The following is a 17682-nucleotide window of genomic DNA, read 5'->3' on the forward strand; positions in this document are numbered from 1 at the left end:
CATTCGGCCGACGCGGCCTCGATGCGGCTCATGACCCAAAGTCAGAATCGGCTAAATATGTCTAATTGTAATATTGAGCCAACAAGTTCAACACACAAATGCACATATCTAGCTGATATTTAGCTTGCATCATGCGTAACAACAGCTACTGTACATACAGATACATCAGGTACCATATGATTACATAAATTGCTTAGATTAGATAGACTTTACTAGCTTGCCCTTAAAATGCAGCGTTGTTTGTCATATATATTTTCTTTCTAAAGCAAGACAAGTTTAGCCGATCAATTGGTGTTCAGTAGCATGCTTTCAGTAACAGCTGCATTATTGTATTGTCTTGAACTTCTCAAAAATAAAGCTCTTGTGAAAAAAAATACAAAAACATGTATTAAAATAAATATAGATATAGAATTTAAATTAACAAACTGTCCTGAATGTTTGGGCTAAAATAGCCCCTACTGTAAAATACACAAAACATTTGCATTTTCAACTTTGAATTCAATATGTCTTAAATTTCAAGTTTTCTTGCTGATAGATGAGTCGACTAGTCGCAAATAAAATTTGAGACTAGTCGGCGGGCAAATTAGTCGAAATTCCCATCCCTAATGCTGTTACAACATTTTGAAGCACATCTTGAAAACTTCATCCTTTTAACCTTTATTTGACTGCCCATGTTGTAAGCCCGGGTTGCCCATTCGGTCGATCGCAAGCTACTGGTAGAAGGGAGAGTTGGTAGCACTCATGGCATTAACTCAATCACTGCCAGCCATCACATCCCAGGTTTATGCTAAAAGGTAAAGACTGCCTGTCAATGATAGTGAATGAGTTTTAAAAAAAAGAAGAAAAAAAAGAGTAGACTCCCGCCTATGATCCATTGGGAAATTTGTCACTTCATTGATATACAGGGCAGCCAGTCACATACCTGTTGCATGCCTCACCGCATATACTGTATATATGGCTTCATGCAGTTATGCAAGGTACAGCAATGTTGTACATATAAAGAATTGCAACCATATTTTTAAATAAACAAAGTAGGTAGATCATTTGGACTTGGCCATTTTATAAGTAGCTCGCATTCTGAAAAAGTGTGATCACCCCCGCTGTTCGCTTTATGAGCAAAAATGAGTAAAAGGTTGTTGTGGCTTCAATAGAAACCACAGTGGTTCTGGTGGTTTGGACTCAATAGAAACATTGTGCAAATGTTACATATACTTGTTTAATGATATATAGTCAACTCAGCGAGCATGTGTGTGTGTGTGTGTGAGCGTGTGTGTGCGTGTGGGTGTGTGTGTGTGAAATGTGATTAAAGTGTACGTGGGTGTTACTTGGTGACCACACTTTGAATTAGAATGCATGCTGTAAATTATAATGTCCTGGACCTCCATTTGAAGCCTTTTTTTGCCTTTAATTTTAAAGTGAGGACCTCTGATCTAGGCTATATGTGTGTAAAGTGAGTAAAAAAGTTTGTTGTGGCTTGAGCAGAAAACACTGTGGTTCCGTTTGTTTGGAAACATCAAACAAACTTTTCATCCAGTATAAAAGCATACATGAATTCATAATGCGATGATCGTGTGTGTGGGTGTTCAGTGTGAATTTCATTTGGTGACACAATTATCTGATTAAACTGCTGTACATTCGTACTTGAAGACTGTTTCGATTTATTTGTTTTAATGTAGTGCATCTTAAAGCTGCACAAAATACTGTCAGTAGACAACAAAATTCTACTCAGCAATCATGCACCGTGTGCATGTGTGTGTGTGTGTGTAAAAAGTGTGAATTGAAGTTCGTAATAATAGTGAGCATGTATTGACTGTAAAAATGTCACTGTTTCATTTTAACTTTAGATCCAGAACGCCTGGTGTAGGCTGTGATTACAAATGAGTATTAAAAAAGGGTTACAGTGTTTTCCACTTTAAAACATTTAGATAGCGTTTCCTGTTTGAAAATATAATCCTAACAATATTTCGTGTGTGTGCGCGCGTTTAAGTGTGTTTGAGTGTCATACATGATATGTGGAACTGAACTACAGTATAATCCGTGCTGTACAATAGACTTGACAAGACTTTTTTCTTTTTAACTTTTAATTGAGGAATACTGATCTCGGCAATAGCTTTCAAAACCAAAGACATAAGTAAATAGCGGTTATTGTGAGTTCCCTAGAAACCTGCACAGTCGGGTGTTTGGAAACAACCGTTTCATGCACTTGTTTAAACACATGTTCACGATAGGAGCGGGCGTGCGTGGCGTGTGAACCGTGTGTGTGTGCGCGCGCGCGTGTGTGTTGTCTTCTAAATCTAAAGGCTTTTTGTTGCACTGTCCCCAAGCTCCACCCCCTCGCGCACCGTGTGACAACAACAAGTCATCCAGCGAGCCGAGCTTCACTTTTCAGCTCATTTTCCTGCTGTCATTCCTCCTCCTATCTTTGATCATTGTCCTGCCCCCCTCCTCCTCCACCTCCTCCTCCTCCTCCTCCTCCTCCTTTCTACCCCCATCACGCACTACTCACGCCTCTCTCTTCTAGTTCTTCTTCTTTTTTGGCGCCCCAACTTCCACGCAACTTATCTGAGGAGCTCCAAACACAACAAAAAGAACTCCGGTGGATTCTTTTATTCGGCCAGGCTGGCTTGCACACTTTGAACTTCGGCGACTCTTCCGTAACCCCCGCCCCCCCCTCCGCCCTCCCCTCGACGCGTTGTAAGGTGACCATGGCCGCCGTCCCGGCTGCTCTCCTCCCGCCGACTTCCCTGGTCCCTCCGCCGCCGCCTCCTCCGCCCCCGGTCGCGATCTCCAGCAGCACCGGCATCAGCGCGTCCCCGCCGTCGGCCACCTCGTCTCCGTCTCCGTCCTCCTCCTCCTCGCTGCCTCCCCTGTCGGCCGCGGTGGGAGCCGCGCAGACGCTCTTCCGCTCCGAGCTGCTGGCCGCCGGCAGCCCGGCGGGCATCGCGGCGGCCGGCAAGCCCGTCTACTCCACGCCGTCGCCCGTGGAGAACATCCCGCAGAACAACGAGTGTAAGATGGTGGAGCTGCGCGGGGCCAAAGTGGCTTCGTTCACCGTGGACGGCTGCGAGCTCATCTGCCTTCCCCAGGCGTTCGACCTGTTCCTCAAGCACCTGGTGGGGGGCCTGCACACCGTCTACACCAAGCTCAAGAGGCTGGAGATCACGCCGGTGGTGTGCAACGTGGAGCAAGTCCGAATCCTCCGCGGGCTTGGCGCCATCCAGCCCGGCGTCAACCGATGCAAGCTCATCTCCAGGAAGGACTTCGAGACGCTTTACAACGACTGTACCAACGCCAGGTGAGTGAAATAAGTGGGGGCTTGCGTGTGTGTGCGTGGGTGTGTGTGTGTGTGCGTGTGTGTGGAGAGGGGGGAATTGTGGTCCGCGCTCCTTGCGCATAAAGCGCACGGGATTCTGCTTTAGTGCATGTTTTCTCGCTTTACACGCACACGATGTAGAATCTTAAAAGGTTGTGAAAGTGTGAAGCGTGTGTGAAATTTTTGACTTCCAGGGAGGGTCAGAAAAAACTTGACATAAAAGTTATGTGCCGACCCGAAAAAAAGTTATTGAGGGATTCATTAAATTGCATTTAATTTATTACACTGATTATAACCCTCCAATGGGAACTTCAATTTACATTGTGATGTTTATAAATATTTTTTGTTCAGCACGCCACAAACAGAACCAAATCACACACATGCAAGGCATGCAAGGAAAGATGAGTGACAGGGGCACACAAACAGGGCTGGGGGTGTTGGGATGGTGCCTTACTCAAGGGCACATCAACAGTAGTCAGGAAGCAAGCAACTCTCCAACTACTAGTTACCATTTTTACGTTTTGTCCGTGGCGGGACTCCCGGGGACTTCAAACGTGACCCTACAGCTCTAAATTCCAAGTTTTCAAAGATGAGCTACTGCATGTGGCCTGTAATTAATTATCAAATGATTCCATCCATGCCCTCAAATATGGTAAATAATAAATCATTTTTTCCAGTGACACAAATTTTTCTCATTCAATTTTAAGAATATATATATAATAGTATTTTTTTAATTGACTGTCAGTCCACTCCAAAATAATGATTCCAAATGTACCAAGTGCACATGCCAGGAATTATGCTGGGAGATTAACGATCCTCAATTAAACAGCCTCCATTTGTAGAAAAGCTCACCACGGATACATAGTGGCACACACACACACTCACACACTTACTCGAGTTGGAATTAATACATCACTCCATATTAGCAATGCGAATATTTTTGGACCTCCATATGTTTTAATCTGACGTGATTTAAAGCCCCAAATCAATAGTTGATTATTCCTGTCTCTCATACACACGCCGGTCAGACCGACCATCTCACCTGTCACTGTGATTGATTCCGTATCGACCCCCCCACAACCGTTTCCACGGAGACAAGCAGGAAATGCAAATATGATAGGAAAGGTGGCGGAATAGTCGTAAACACTTGGAAACACTTGGTCATCTTAAAAATATTGACTACCGCTTAAATTACTCATATTACTACACACATGTTTTATGTCACTGAGGGAAAACTGTTTAACAGAGCATTTTTGCACTTTTTTGATAAGATCTAATGTGAAGTTGGAGTTTTCAGATTTCATAAATACTGAATGTATAGAAAAATATGACAGTCAAACATGTCTATTATTATATGCTATGTTGATAAGTGGGTATGATGTCTTTTTTTACTTTTTGAGTTTTCTTGTTTTAGAGTTTCATTCAAAATTGGCAGATACATTTCGTGCCTTTCATTAGACGACAGCTGCAGTATACAGTGTCAAACGTTTGTCAGACAGCCCCATGGGATGAGTTGTGGTCGTTCACCACCATGCATTTTTAGTTGAAATTAGGCCTTCAAAGCTATTGCTGTATATGATCCCAAGAGCCTTTGGTTGCCCAACCCCCCTCCACCCGCTTACTCTTATTAGATATTAGCGAACTATGTAAGATAAAATGGGCAACTCTTGACACACATGCATCAGCCACTTCCTGTGTGGTGACATTGTCGAATGCCTCTTCATGTCAATGTGTAGGTGTGTGTTTGCGTGTGTCGTTCTGGTGGATTGGTGGGGGGTTGGGGGGGGGGGGGTTAAAGGATAATGCAGTGCCTCGCGCCGCTTTAATGACGCTAAAGTGCCGAGCTATTACGGGGCACACGGACACAGCACTGTAATTGTCTGTGAAAGCCGCCAGGTCCTGCGGGTCGGTGCTGGGCTCCAAATCAATCAGTCAAGAAGAGGCCTGCCCGCCCGAGCGTCCGTCCGGCCGCTTGTCCCATTTGGAGAATTACATCACGTGCGAGAGGCATCTGCTGGATAAAAGGCTTCTGTTGCTTACAATGATTTTATTTGCTGGGGATGTGGGTGCGTGTGTGGGTGTGTTAGTGTTTGATTGAACTGTCGCTGACAAGACGGTCAGTTTGTGTAAACAGGTTGCCCGCCCCCACCCCTTTTTTCCCACCCGTGAGATGAAAAAGTATCCTCTGGAAATAGTCTCGCCCCCATCAGTGGCTGCTCTTCTTTATTTACGCAACAATGAGGTGAATAATACTTGTGTATCGACTACAATGGGGTTGCACTATTTCACGTGCGGCGATTAAGCCCCCCCGCTTTTCTATTGTGCTAAAACAACACAGTTCAACATTGTGCCACCACTGGTTGTTGCCTCTTTTAGAAACAATTTGGATTTATACCATTCACTATATTGAGCATACCGTACCAAAATATTAATAACAAGAATGCACCTCCTGTCCAGCTCTTTTACTTCTCAACCTTACACAGGGAAAAAAAAAAAAATGTTTGTAAAAAGGGCAACTCAAAAAAGTGAAGGGTACATACTTTTAATTGGACAGTGATGTTTAATCTTGCAAACGGGATAGCACTGCTGAATTAGTTTCTGTTACAGGACAAGGCAGTGTGCGATTTAATCAAATTGTGGTACTGCATAACTTCAATGAATTATATATGCAGTAAATAAATGCCACACCTTAAATGGACCCTTGGGGGGAAAAAACAAGTTGGCTGTAATGCCACCATGTGTTGAGGTAAACGCCATTACTACAGCAAACACAGGGTATGTGTAAAGCTGAGAAGCTTTGGTGGAGTTCAGAGAATATATAAACACATTTATATGAATCAATCTTATTAACCACAACTCTCACCGTCTGCACTTCTTACATGGTGTATATAAAGCTGATGCTAAGTTAAAAAAAATGTAGATATAGTAAAAGTTTAATATGAATCAATATTTCTATACAGTAGAGCTCAACAATTAATCACATTCAAATCAATGTCACAGTGTAGCAGAATGTAATTTTAAACTCACAAATTCAGTGATTTAGAAAAAAAATGCTTCGTTTTGGTCAGTCGGTGGGCTTTATATTTGTATACATATGTTTATTCAATATATTTATTTTTAAAGTGTCTAGAGAAGAGAAGTGCTTTAGAAGTGAATTCCACATCTTTACATAATGTTTCATTAAACATGAAAAGTTAAAGTGATAAAGCACCACCGTTGTAATCGGACTTATGACTTACAGACTTATGCTTACGTCTCACTTGTTTGGTAATCTTTTGTTTTAGTTGTTGCATTGAATGCTTAAAAGACAAAGTTTTTAGCAAATTAGCAACTCCAATTCAAGTCGATAAACTGTCTTTTGTTTCAATTATATGGTTCATTCACCCTTATTTTCGCCTGAGCCTAACCTATAAAAAAAAACAGTCACCATGAAAAAAGGAATTGCGTATTAAATTGCAATATTGAGGGAAAAAAGTGGCCATTCGATTATATTTCAAAATTGTTCACTCCTAGTATACCGACCCCAGCTTACCCCAAATAGATGCCCGGTACTCTTCACTTCCTGCCAGTGACAAACAAATTATAGATGACAATGGCGACAATATTTTCCTTATGACTGACACCGTCAGGTGGCGCTGTATACGTTTTCATTACAACACAGATTTGCAGATTCGATGTGGTATCTGTAAAGCTGATGTTTAAGATTGAGTCAAAACAGAAATTTTGAAGAAAAAAAAAAAAGGAGTCCTATCAATAGCATGTAGTTGTATATCTAAAGGCCTGCCTTCCAATAAGCGGTTTACCCGCTCTTCTCTGCAGTTTAGTAAATGAATGCTCAAAGCCGCGTTATCAGCAAATAAGGTTTACATCTATACAATTCAATGCTGCTTCAAAATGTGGCATTTTTCAGCCAATTAAATATGCTTTAGGTGATGGCTTTCATGTGCTTTTACAGCACGTGCCTTTTAGGGGTGCACTGTGTTTTTGTACTTGGTAATTCTTGTTAATCTTTAGCAATACAGTCATTGTTGACCCCTTCATTTTCTTAAGGGCTCTCCTGTGCCTCGTCTCCTTTCCCCACCACACACACACACATGCACACGTACAGGCACACGCGCACACACAGATCGAGGTTCAGTAATCTCCCTTACATTATGAGCGGCCCTCCAGGAGCCCCTCTGTTCCAGCTACTTGTTTTCCTTTTCATTTTCCCCGCGGTGGGATGGAAAAAGGTTCTTATTGCTGTGTGACACTTGAACTCTCTGAAAGGTTATTATAACATAGGAGGTGGTGGTGGTGGGAGGCGAGCTGTTCGGTGGGCCTAAAGATATCGCATATCTCTCATTGGTCTGCTGTTGCTGAGAAAGGCGCAGCAATGTTGCAGTTAATTGACAATCATGGTGCCGCCTCACTCACCCTGAAGGTTAAGCACCCCAGACAGCGTCATGCGACGAGGGAAGGAAGCCCTCCTTAAACACACTCTTTATCGCCGCGAGGCACCCATAATATTGCGATTTTATTCACAAAAAATTATAAACTTTTTCTGGTATATATTTGCGCAATCAGATTAAATCCTACCTTTTCTTTTACATGAAATGGTTGAATTGTGAGACTATTTTTTCTTCTGAAACATTCTGAATTTTAGTCTCACGATAGTCTTTTTCATAATGTTACAAGTTTATTATAATTTAACGCTTTTTTATTTTAAAAGAGAATGCATTATTCTCATATTTGTTATAATTTTATTGTTGAATTATTCAGATTGTATGATGTCTTTACAATTTACTTTACAATTTTCTCATAACTTCACTGGCCAAATTATTATTATTATAATATTAACTCTAATATTCTTGCGTTATTCTCACATTATTAAGGGTTTCTCATCTTATTAGGACCATTTTTTGTCATTTTACAGCTTTACAGCTTCTAAAAATTACAAGTGTCTTCTGTTTCAGGTTTTTTTTTTCTTTTTACTTAAAAAAAAATGTTTTCATAAATTTCTCCGGTGTGATTTTGACTTTTCTAGTTTGTAACAGAGGGGTCGACAACCTTTTTGAAAGTGAGAGCAACTTCTTGGGTACTGATAATTTGAAGGGCTACACGTTTTGATACTCATCTGAAATACAAAATGTGCTCAAATGACCTTTAGTTTTGTGTTATTGTTAATAATTCATGATACTTATCTGTGAAGCCACTGATCATGGTCATGATTTCAAACGATTAATTAATGACAATGATTTAACCAGTTAGTAAACATATCAATATTAATAGGAAACACAATGTCTATAAATCTCTGCAAGGCTTTATATTTATTTTCAGATGATCACATCTATAAAATGCTGAGGAAATCACAATGTCCCATCACGGGTGAGCTATTTTTAGAACAGGCCCGTGGGCTACTCATGTGCTCCTTGGGGGCTCCCCGGTGCCTGTGGCGTCCCTGTTGGTGACCCCTGATCTAACGTATCAGATTAAAAGTGTCAAGGGGTGCCGCACTCTTCCTAAATACACTTTTTTTCACTCAATCAAGACCCGCTTTTCATCAAATGCACCTAATTGACACGTATTGCTTGCCAGGCAATATATGTTACAAAAGTTTGTGTTAACCAACGTTTTTCTAGACTTTGATTTAGACAGATACAAAACACCACATTTTAATAATTGCCACAAATCGTGTTTAAACAGACCCATTTTGTTAGCTTCAATGTTGGTTTTGGGGATTTGTTTGCACATAACTTATATATTGTATTACAATGCAAGTATTAAAGGGGTTGAGCATTTTTATATTCCCTCCCCTGGCTCGTTTGTGCACTTTTCAAGCGTGTTTAAGCCTACGCACACACGCGCTCACACATCTGGAAATGACGGTAATTGTTTTGCATAGCGCTCAGTGTGATCTGCCACCGAGGGTGCTCGCACCCTCTACCACCAACAACCGGCACCCCTCCTCCTACTCGCCGCTGCCGTCAAGCTCTCTTCTAATATATTTGTTTTCTTACAAGGCGCCAATGTGTTTACAGGTACTCAGGGGAGATTTCTGGATTCCATTCAAATGCTTCTATCCGGTTAGAGTGGGTGCTGAGATACCCGTCACCCGGCAACCGCATCCAAGAGGGAGCCCAGCGATAATAACTTAAAAACAAGAATGACAGATGCCTGATTAGACAGGGTACGGCGGTGGGGGCGTGGTGATGGGGTGAAATAATGGTATACAAAGCCGTGCACTTCCTTGAAAGTCAAATTGCACTTTGGTTTTGTGTGACTGTTTAAACAGGAATGGAGTACAGGTATATTTATTTTTCTTAATCCTTCAGCGGAGCTCTGCTAAATTTGATTAGGTACAGTACATGTGCTCAAGTCAACTGTGCAGGTGGCAGATGGCGGCAAGGTGCGCCCCCACCCCACTGCTCCCCTTGCAAATAGTCTCCTTGAAAAATCAGAAGGGCTTTATTAACTTGACATTCATCCAGTTGGAACAAGTGCAAAAACATTCCCCAAAAATCCCAACATTGTTTTTGAGTCAAGAGGCTGCGGATTGGACTTGTTAAGAGAGGCTTTGTTTGGCGTCGTCTTAACGACGTTTGTGGCTTTGGAGGCTATTTGCATGGCTAAGACGCGCGTTTGCTTCATTTGCATCCCGCTCTGATTTGTATGAAGAGTTTCAGCAACACATTGGATTTTAAAAAAAAGCCATACTACAAGAATTAGGTCGTACAAAGAGAGACAGCAGTTGTTAAAATTATGACTACATCTTGTTCATCTACATTAAAAATGTAGGACTTTATTCTTGCAATGACATCACAATTTATTCTTTTAATGCAACTTTTTCCTCCACATTGTATCACAACTTTTTCTGCAAAAATGACCACTGTTCTCATATAGCACCAATTTAATTAATATTAATGCAGTTTTCTCTCTCAACACTTTGAATTTACTCTAACATTGCAACTTTCTTTCCCTCATATTGCGTATTACGTCATTCACAAAGAACTTACAACTTTATTCTTTTTGCAGTGTTAAACGTTTTTTTCCCCCCAGGACTTCAACATGATTCTTGTATGACTTTATTCTTGTGACTGTCACAAAAAGTTCCAACATTCTCATAATTGAACACATTACAATTTTTTTCCCCCCCTCAAAATTCTGACTTGTTCTGAAATTTATGTTATAACTTTATTTGCCTGTAGCATTCCTTTTTTTTTTTCCTCATTAGCAATTCAGTTTTTGGGGGCCACTTAGCCCGTAGTAGACAAACCATAAGATGACTATTAACAGCCGTCATTGAATCACATAAAACTCACACAAGTTTCACATCACTTCCTTCACCCTCCGCCTCTTCCTCCTCACCCTGAGCCACATTTAGCGAGGGTGGCGCGAGGACGCTAAACGCTACTGACAAGTTGGAGGCTGTAGATGAAATTTCCTGATTGGAGGAAAGGGAAGAGGAACACGGGCCCTGGGTCGGCACCATCTAATACGGTCACATGGAGAAATTGATTTTCCCCTGAAATTAATTAATTTTTCATATAGCCTAAAGCTGGCGTTTGAAAAAAAAAAGAAAAGAAGAGTATTTTCCCTTTTTGGAAAAGTATTGCCTAATCATATTAATGCTTTTTTTGCCCCAAGGATGGAAAGATAATTGTACCAATGCATTTGGAAATATGTATCACTGAGTATTTATGATTAAATTATGCAAATAAGCCGCTTCCCATCCTTGGCGGGGCCCAGATTGTCTAATTAGGATTGATATGGCGAAGAGATGTTGGGAGTCTGAATACAAGCATGTCCAAAAGAGCAGAAAATTGAAAATGACAAGGATGGAATCCTTAAAAAGTGTCTCGTTTGCTCTCACACTACCCCCTTCCTCTTTTCTGTCTAATTCAGCGTGGCCGTATCAGGAGTTAATTTTCCCCGGCTTCATTTCTCGTCTGAGCTGACAGGAAAAGGAATCCATCAGGGAGGCCATCTCTGATGGGATTCCACAAATTTCCTCCACTTGTTTTTTTCCCTTCACAGCCGCTATCGGGGATGAATCTTCTCTTGCATAAACACACAGATGTTGTTCCTCAAGAGCTACTCTTTCTTCAGCTCTCTACTCCAAACAAGCAGCTCAGCTTTAATAATGTCAGTTTATTACAGCAAGAATCCAACAAAACGGCCTTTGGAAGATTTTGGAATTTGAAGGAGCTGCCCCAATTGCAGTCGATTCATAACTGAAATGTATAAGTTCTAACTAACCAAAAGATGAACATTTGACTCTGCAAAATGCAGAAAGGTATTTTTGTTCTTCATTGGGTAAAAATTGTGATTCTGTAAATAGCTGTTTTCCCTGTTGAAAGGAATCAAAATGCTGTTGTAGCCCTAATAACAATATATTTTTTTTTTAAACAAAGAAAAGTAAAAAGGTAATTGGAAAGTCACACACTGCAGTGTGTTGACACGTACCTTTAAAAAGCGTGGCCTTGGAAGTGACAGCAGGAGTTCTTCACCAACAAAGTTATTTCAGCCTGAGCATCTTCTCCACTCTGCTTGCGAGTGTCATTTTGTAATTTTGTTTGACTCGATGTCCCAATGCATGCTTTCTCATTGCAGTGAGCTATTGCAAATTACCATTTTGAAACGGAATGAGGAATTTCAAACTAAATTCACTTTTTATTGTCAATACAGTTATGCGACTTGTGTATTTTTTTGTTGTTTTTTTTTTTGCGTAAAAACTTTTGAAATGAAGTCGGAGTAATGGAGCCCATCTTGTCAGGCTTTCATGCAAAATCAAAGGCCTCACTCCAAATTGTCACAAGTGCAAAAAGTAAGAGCGAATTAGCGAGCGCACTGATAGCAGCCAACATGATTTTGTTAAATATTACAGTTGAGTGCCGCAGTGACACATTTTTTCCTGCTGTGTCTTCTTCCTCAGTTGAAGAGCACAACGCGGGATCTTTTATTGAAAGAAAAAAAAAAAGACCCGATTGTTATCTAATCTTTACCTGGCGCTGGCTGAGAAAAGCCCCCCGAGCTAATGACACTCGAGACTAGCGGCTCATTCTTCACGCTGCTTCAAAAGCTTTCGCCCTCAGTCAATACCTTGTGATGACCAACCAAAGAAAAATGACCTTAACTCTGTTTGACAGGAAGTCTGAAAAAGACAAACACTCGATGCAGTCACTGTTATATGTATGTGCGTGCGTGTGTGTGTGTGTGTGTGTGTGTGTTGTGTTGGATTAAATCTCACATTGCTGAGTTGAGTCAGCAGATGAGACATTGCTTTGGTTTTCAACACTGGCATTGTACTGTTTAAGGTTTTATTGAAAAGCGCAACCATGGTATTAAAACCTTTGAGGGAGCAACTTTGGAATGTGGACCAACTTTAGGGCATCATGGTACATTTGGAAATGTTCACTTCTCAGATAGTACTGATCAAACTAATTCATCAAGGGATGATTTAAAACAATTACGTTTATGGGTCATATCAAGCAGGCTGGTGGTTCCAGAGATGGACGTTGATCAGCAGTTTGTACCCATTCTGTCATTCACACATATCAGGTCAGGTCCCCCGTATTCTTTTGTTGTTGGGTTAAGATTGGCGGTACAGTACGCGATGTTACTTAAAGTGGAAATCAACCCAAATTTATTTTTTTCAAGAATATATTCCCAGCAGGCCCACTAGTTGAAACACGGCATTCATTCGGATTAGTATTGCGTTTGTGTAATATGAGTTAAGCAGCAAAATCCACCCCTTTTTAGCCATCTCAGGAGGCGGCCATTTTGTCATTTGTGTCGACTGAAAATGACTGAGCGCTCAGGTAACGACCAATCTAGGCTCAGCTTCAGAAAATAGGTCAGCCCTGATTGTTTTTTACCTGAGCCCTGAGTAGTTGTGTCATTTTCAGTCGACAGAAGTGACAATATGGCCGCCCCATGAGATGGCTAAAAAACGAGTGGATTAACTCTTATTCCACAAACGCAATATTCATAAGAATGCCTTGTTTCAACTTGTGGGCTTGCATAGAACATATTTTTGAAAAAAATACGTTTGGATTGACTTCCGCCTTAAGGGCAGAGAAAGCGTATTAAAATATGCCCTTTAAAGTATCTTTAGCACCTGTTCTCAAGCTCTTGTTTGCACACTTCTCCAAATAAGAGGAAATGTTTGCTTGCTTCAAGCTGCTTATTTGTCACTCCCAGTTAAAATTTACTCTAAAAGAACCTAACCCCTAATTTGTAAATATTATTAATTATATTAGAATATTACACATTCAGGTATTGTTATTATATTATTATTATGAAAACCTGATGTGCTAGAAAAAAAAAACGAGACCAGTTTTGAAATAAGCGTGAAAGATGAATGTAGAAAAGTTTACGTGCATCTATGATTAAAAAAATTGTAAAACATTGTTGACCAGTGTGATTTGAAGTAACACTACCACTAGGGCTGTCACAAACAAATCTTTTTGGAATCAATAATCCTATCGATTATTCCATCGATTACTCGAGGAATTGCCCCCTTGCATCCTTTTTGATGATTAAACATTACAGCGGGTCACATTACCCATGAACATTGTTGTTAAGAAACGAACACAACAGGCGATAATATTGCTTTAATAATCACGTCACGTTACACTCAAACGGGATGACTGCCATGTAGACGTGCTTTGGAGCAAGCTACGCTAAGACAAATTCGCTAGTAAGTTGCGTCATTTGCAAAATGAATATATTATAGTGTGTTCTAACTAGCGATGTGAGGATTGTGAGGATGAATTAGATTAGCAAATGAGTAAAAAAAACATATTACCTTTACCCAGCGTAGTCCTATTGTCCAAGTGGTAGGTGGCGGCCAGCCACAGAAATCACACGTTGTTCCATTTTCCAAGCGACCCCAACTCCGCTTCACACTTACGACTTTTGTAAGTGTGTAACTTTTTGAAAAATTTTCTCCATCTCCATCATTAGCAGTTTAGCCACTACTAACTAACCGTGCAGCCACAGACCAAAGCAAAATTCTTACTCTTAATTGCTCTAAATCTCTTCCAGTAGATTTCATGCATGTTTGTGGCACTACATAGTACTGCACTGAAGGTGCGCAACTCTAAATTCATACTTGCAGGTATGCTGCCAAAACTCAATAAAAAACGATCGCGTTAAAATTGTGCGCTAAGGCAGGGGCAGGAATGGTGAACCGTGTTAATGCGGAAACACTGGAGATTATTTTCCCAAACCGTTTACTATTCCAAATGGCACTCTGAAACTATTCCATGACACTCTTAACTGAACTACAGCTATTGTGTGTAAATGACTTTGGTGTGCTTACGAATAACAATTCAAGTGGAACTTAACTCCTTTGAAAGAGAGGCGCGCCTCAACACTTTCAGTCATACAGTGCAGCGGTAGATGCCTGGCTGTAGCATCAAAGCACATTAGGTTCACAGAGGTCTGCCCCTGGCGATCCCACTGGCCGGCAGCACCTTGGCTTGACGCAGCGCTCGTCTCAGAGGACAGAGCCTGTCACTCTTTAAGAGGAAGGTAATAATAGCCGGGCGGCGCGGCAAAGTGGCGGCGCTGGCGATTTTGAGGAAACGTCAGGGAGATGCTGACATTTGAGTCGGCGTGGGGGACAAACAAGAGCGGTGTGGCCAATAAAAAGACTCCCACGGTTAATCCGGCTGGACAGAAGACGCGAAACGCAGAAAGAAGAAGACTGGGGGAGTCAGTGTTGGATTAAAATGTGTTGACCCGCTGTTATTGATAGCCAACTCATAACCTTCTCAGGTGTCAAGGAGCAACTGCTCTTGGGGATGACTGTGGATGACTGTCAGGTGTGCACCTAAAAGTCTGCCTCATTCTCTTTAAATTGGTGACTCTTTGAAAACACAACATGGAACAATATTACAGTGAAATAACAGCTTCTAAACCAATTTGCTTGGATGTTAACTTTTGAAAACTGTCAAACTATCATCTATAATACTGGTGGACCAGCCAGGACACCTGATGACTCAAAACATCCACGTGTCGTCAAGGAGCAAGTATAGTTTGGGGACCGTAGCCAAAAGGCTGCTTCATTCTCTTTGAAGTGGCATCTATTTAAAGGAGACATGCATTTTTTTCCCCACAATTTAAAACTGTTCCTAGGTTTTCAACATTCTTCCATCAAAATATACCGAGGATAAACAATCGCAGCATACTTAAGATTTACAACTCTTGCCTTTGGGGGTTGCTGTCAAATTGTCATAATCACAATGACCGAGCTGGATCTAGGGTGCTAAAACCAACCCACAGGTGCTCAGTTTTACCAAAAATTTTTTTCAGCAAACCTGCAGCAAATGTAGTTTTTTTCTTGTGGTGTTAGTGGAGACTTCTGAAGACTCTGCGACTTTGCCCAGCAGGAGATGTTCATCTCTGTGTCCAGGCATAAATTTGCTAATTAAACCATTTACTCCACAAATCAATGATAATCATCTATTGCTAATCTGCGCTAACACTGCAGCTCTGCTTACCCTTTGGCTTGGACATTACAGTGATTTAGTGTAGTCCTGCAGAAGAACTCTAGCTGCCAAGTTGTGGGTGCAGAAATTCAGTGCGGTTTCTGTTGTTATGTAAATAAGCCTAATTATTTAATCAGAATTTCCAAAATGCAAAGATTTACATTCACTTTTTTAAATTTACCTATTAGTGTTTTTTTTGTGGGCTTTTTGAAATGCCCAAAAATGCCGTCAAAGTGTGTCAGTGTGGGGCTACGTTTAACCTGGGTGACTAGTTGAAGTTAAAGAGGGTAGGGCTCACTGAATGCCAATTAATACAATCAGTAAAAATAATCAAAATAATAAAAATTCTGATAACTGATTTATTGGCCATTTATTTAAAACAATATACCGTATATTGAATAAAATAACTTTTTTGGGTACCTTAATGCTTACAACAATAAAGGTATCAGTACAGGCGAATTTGACCGATTTAGATGACTTTGTTCTTTAGTATTTCGATTAACCCTGCAAGAGAGTAATTTGCAAATATTCAGATGACTTCCTGCTGATTTTTTGGGGAGGAATGGTTGAATGACATTATGTTCGTCTCCATCGATACATCCATCCATCTCCATCCATCCATTCGTTTTCCTGTGTAAGAAAAAAATGGCCCAAACAAATTGCAGATTTCTGTCAATTTTAAAATAGCAAATTTTAGACGATTTCCCACAGGTACACACATTTTTTCAAAATCAAATGATCAGAAAGCCTTTTATTTTTTCAAGGTAATGCAAGGTTGAAATGATTTTAAACTGTCTGGTATCATAGTTTATGGCATATTTACAATACGGTTGAGAATAGTAATACAGGTGAAAAAAAATGTTCGTTTTTTTTGCTTTTTGTGGCATGGCTTGGCCACTTTTACTGTACAGTAGCTTGTATAGGGACAATTTTATGCCTTTGACTTTGTCTGAGCAGTTTGTGTGATGGCCCTTTTCTGTTCCTAGTGTTCCCCAGCAAGCTCTGTCAAAAGCATCCTTGGATGAATTTGGTGTAGAATTTTTTTCCCTTCCTAAATTTGGAATGGGCATGTGTTCGAATACTTATGTCGACCTCCTGTCATGAGCTCTGCTTAAATTAAAACAGTTAAGCGCATCTCATCTCCAAATCAGCAAGTTGTGTCCACGCGGCTGCTTTCAAGCCTGGAGCAGCAGAAAAGTAACTTTTTTGTGGTCATTCCATAGCGGTGAGGCAAATAATACGGCGCGACGCCTCCTCTATGGAAATCAACATGGGTCATGGTAATAAAGTGGCCCTGGGCTGGGACGACGCGTCCACATACATTAACCCCGGCGCGGCTCACACATTTATAGCGCGCGAGCGGGCGGAGTAGTGTGAAAGTGAGAGAGAGGGAGAAGTTCACATGTGAATGGTCTTGTGTGAAAAGCTGGATGAATTGAGTCAAGCTGACATAGCATGCCAATACGCTTTGTCTCATTCCCAATGCTGTATTCATTTGTGGTGCTCACACATTTATTGCATGATTGACAATTATGAGAGGCTGACCTACTTCTTTGTGTGGCTTTTTCATTGCTTTCTTTCTTGTGTGCATTGTATAGTGTGCGTGTGTGATGTTTTCGTCCGAGGGATATGCTCCGCATGGGCTCGGTATTGAAACTCATTTTTCTAGTAATGACTTCATATATTTTGTATTATATCATATCTTATATATCGAATTACATCATTCGCTGTGTGCTGAGAAACTAAAAGCATTTGCCACTTCATTAAGCAATGTGAGATATCCACATGGAGCTCTACTAAGTGGCCTTTTTTACAAATGAAAAATAACAAAAATCAAGGAAATAAATATAGTAGAACCTCTAAAAGTGAACCATTCCACTTTATTACATTACT

General features: G+C 40.8%; 1 protein-coding gene across 4 annotated transcripts in view; it reads left to right on the top strand.

Annotated features, from left to right (window-relative positions):
• The first annotated feature begins 2426 nt into the window (after window positions 1-2426).
• The window catches only part of dachd (dachshund d), a 166632-nt gene continuing 151376 nt past the window's right edge, over window positions 2427-17682 (top strand). For 2 of the 4 annotated variants that reach the window (XM_086052393.1, XM_086052394.1), the window contains exon 1: window positions 2427-3295. In XM_086052393.1, the coding sequence (XP_085908519.1) occupies window positions 2706-3295 (590 nt within the window). In that variant the 5' untranslated portion in view covers window positions 2427-2705. The remainder of the gene's footprint in view (window positions 3296-17682) is intronic. The other 2 variants (XM_086052390.1, XM_086052392.1) reach the window with 1 other exon arrangement.

Source organism: Filicampus tigris, chromosome 14, assembly GCF_054856515.1.
Source record: "Filicampus tigris isolate MCC_2025a chromosome 14, RoL_Ftig_1.0, whole genome shotgun sequence".
Lineage (NCBI taxonomy): Eukaryota > Metazoa > Chordata > Actinopteri > Syngnathiformes > Syngnathidae > Filicampus > Filicampus tigris.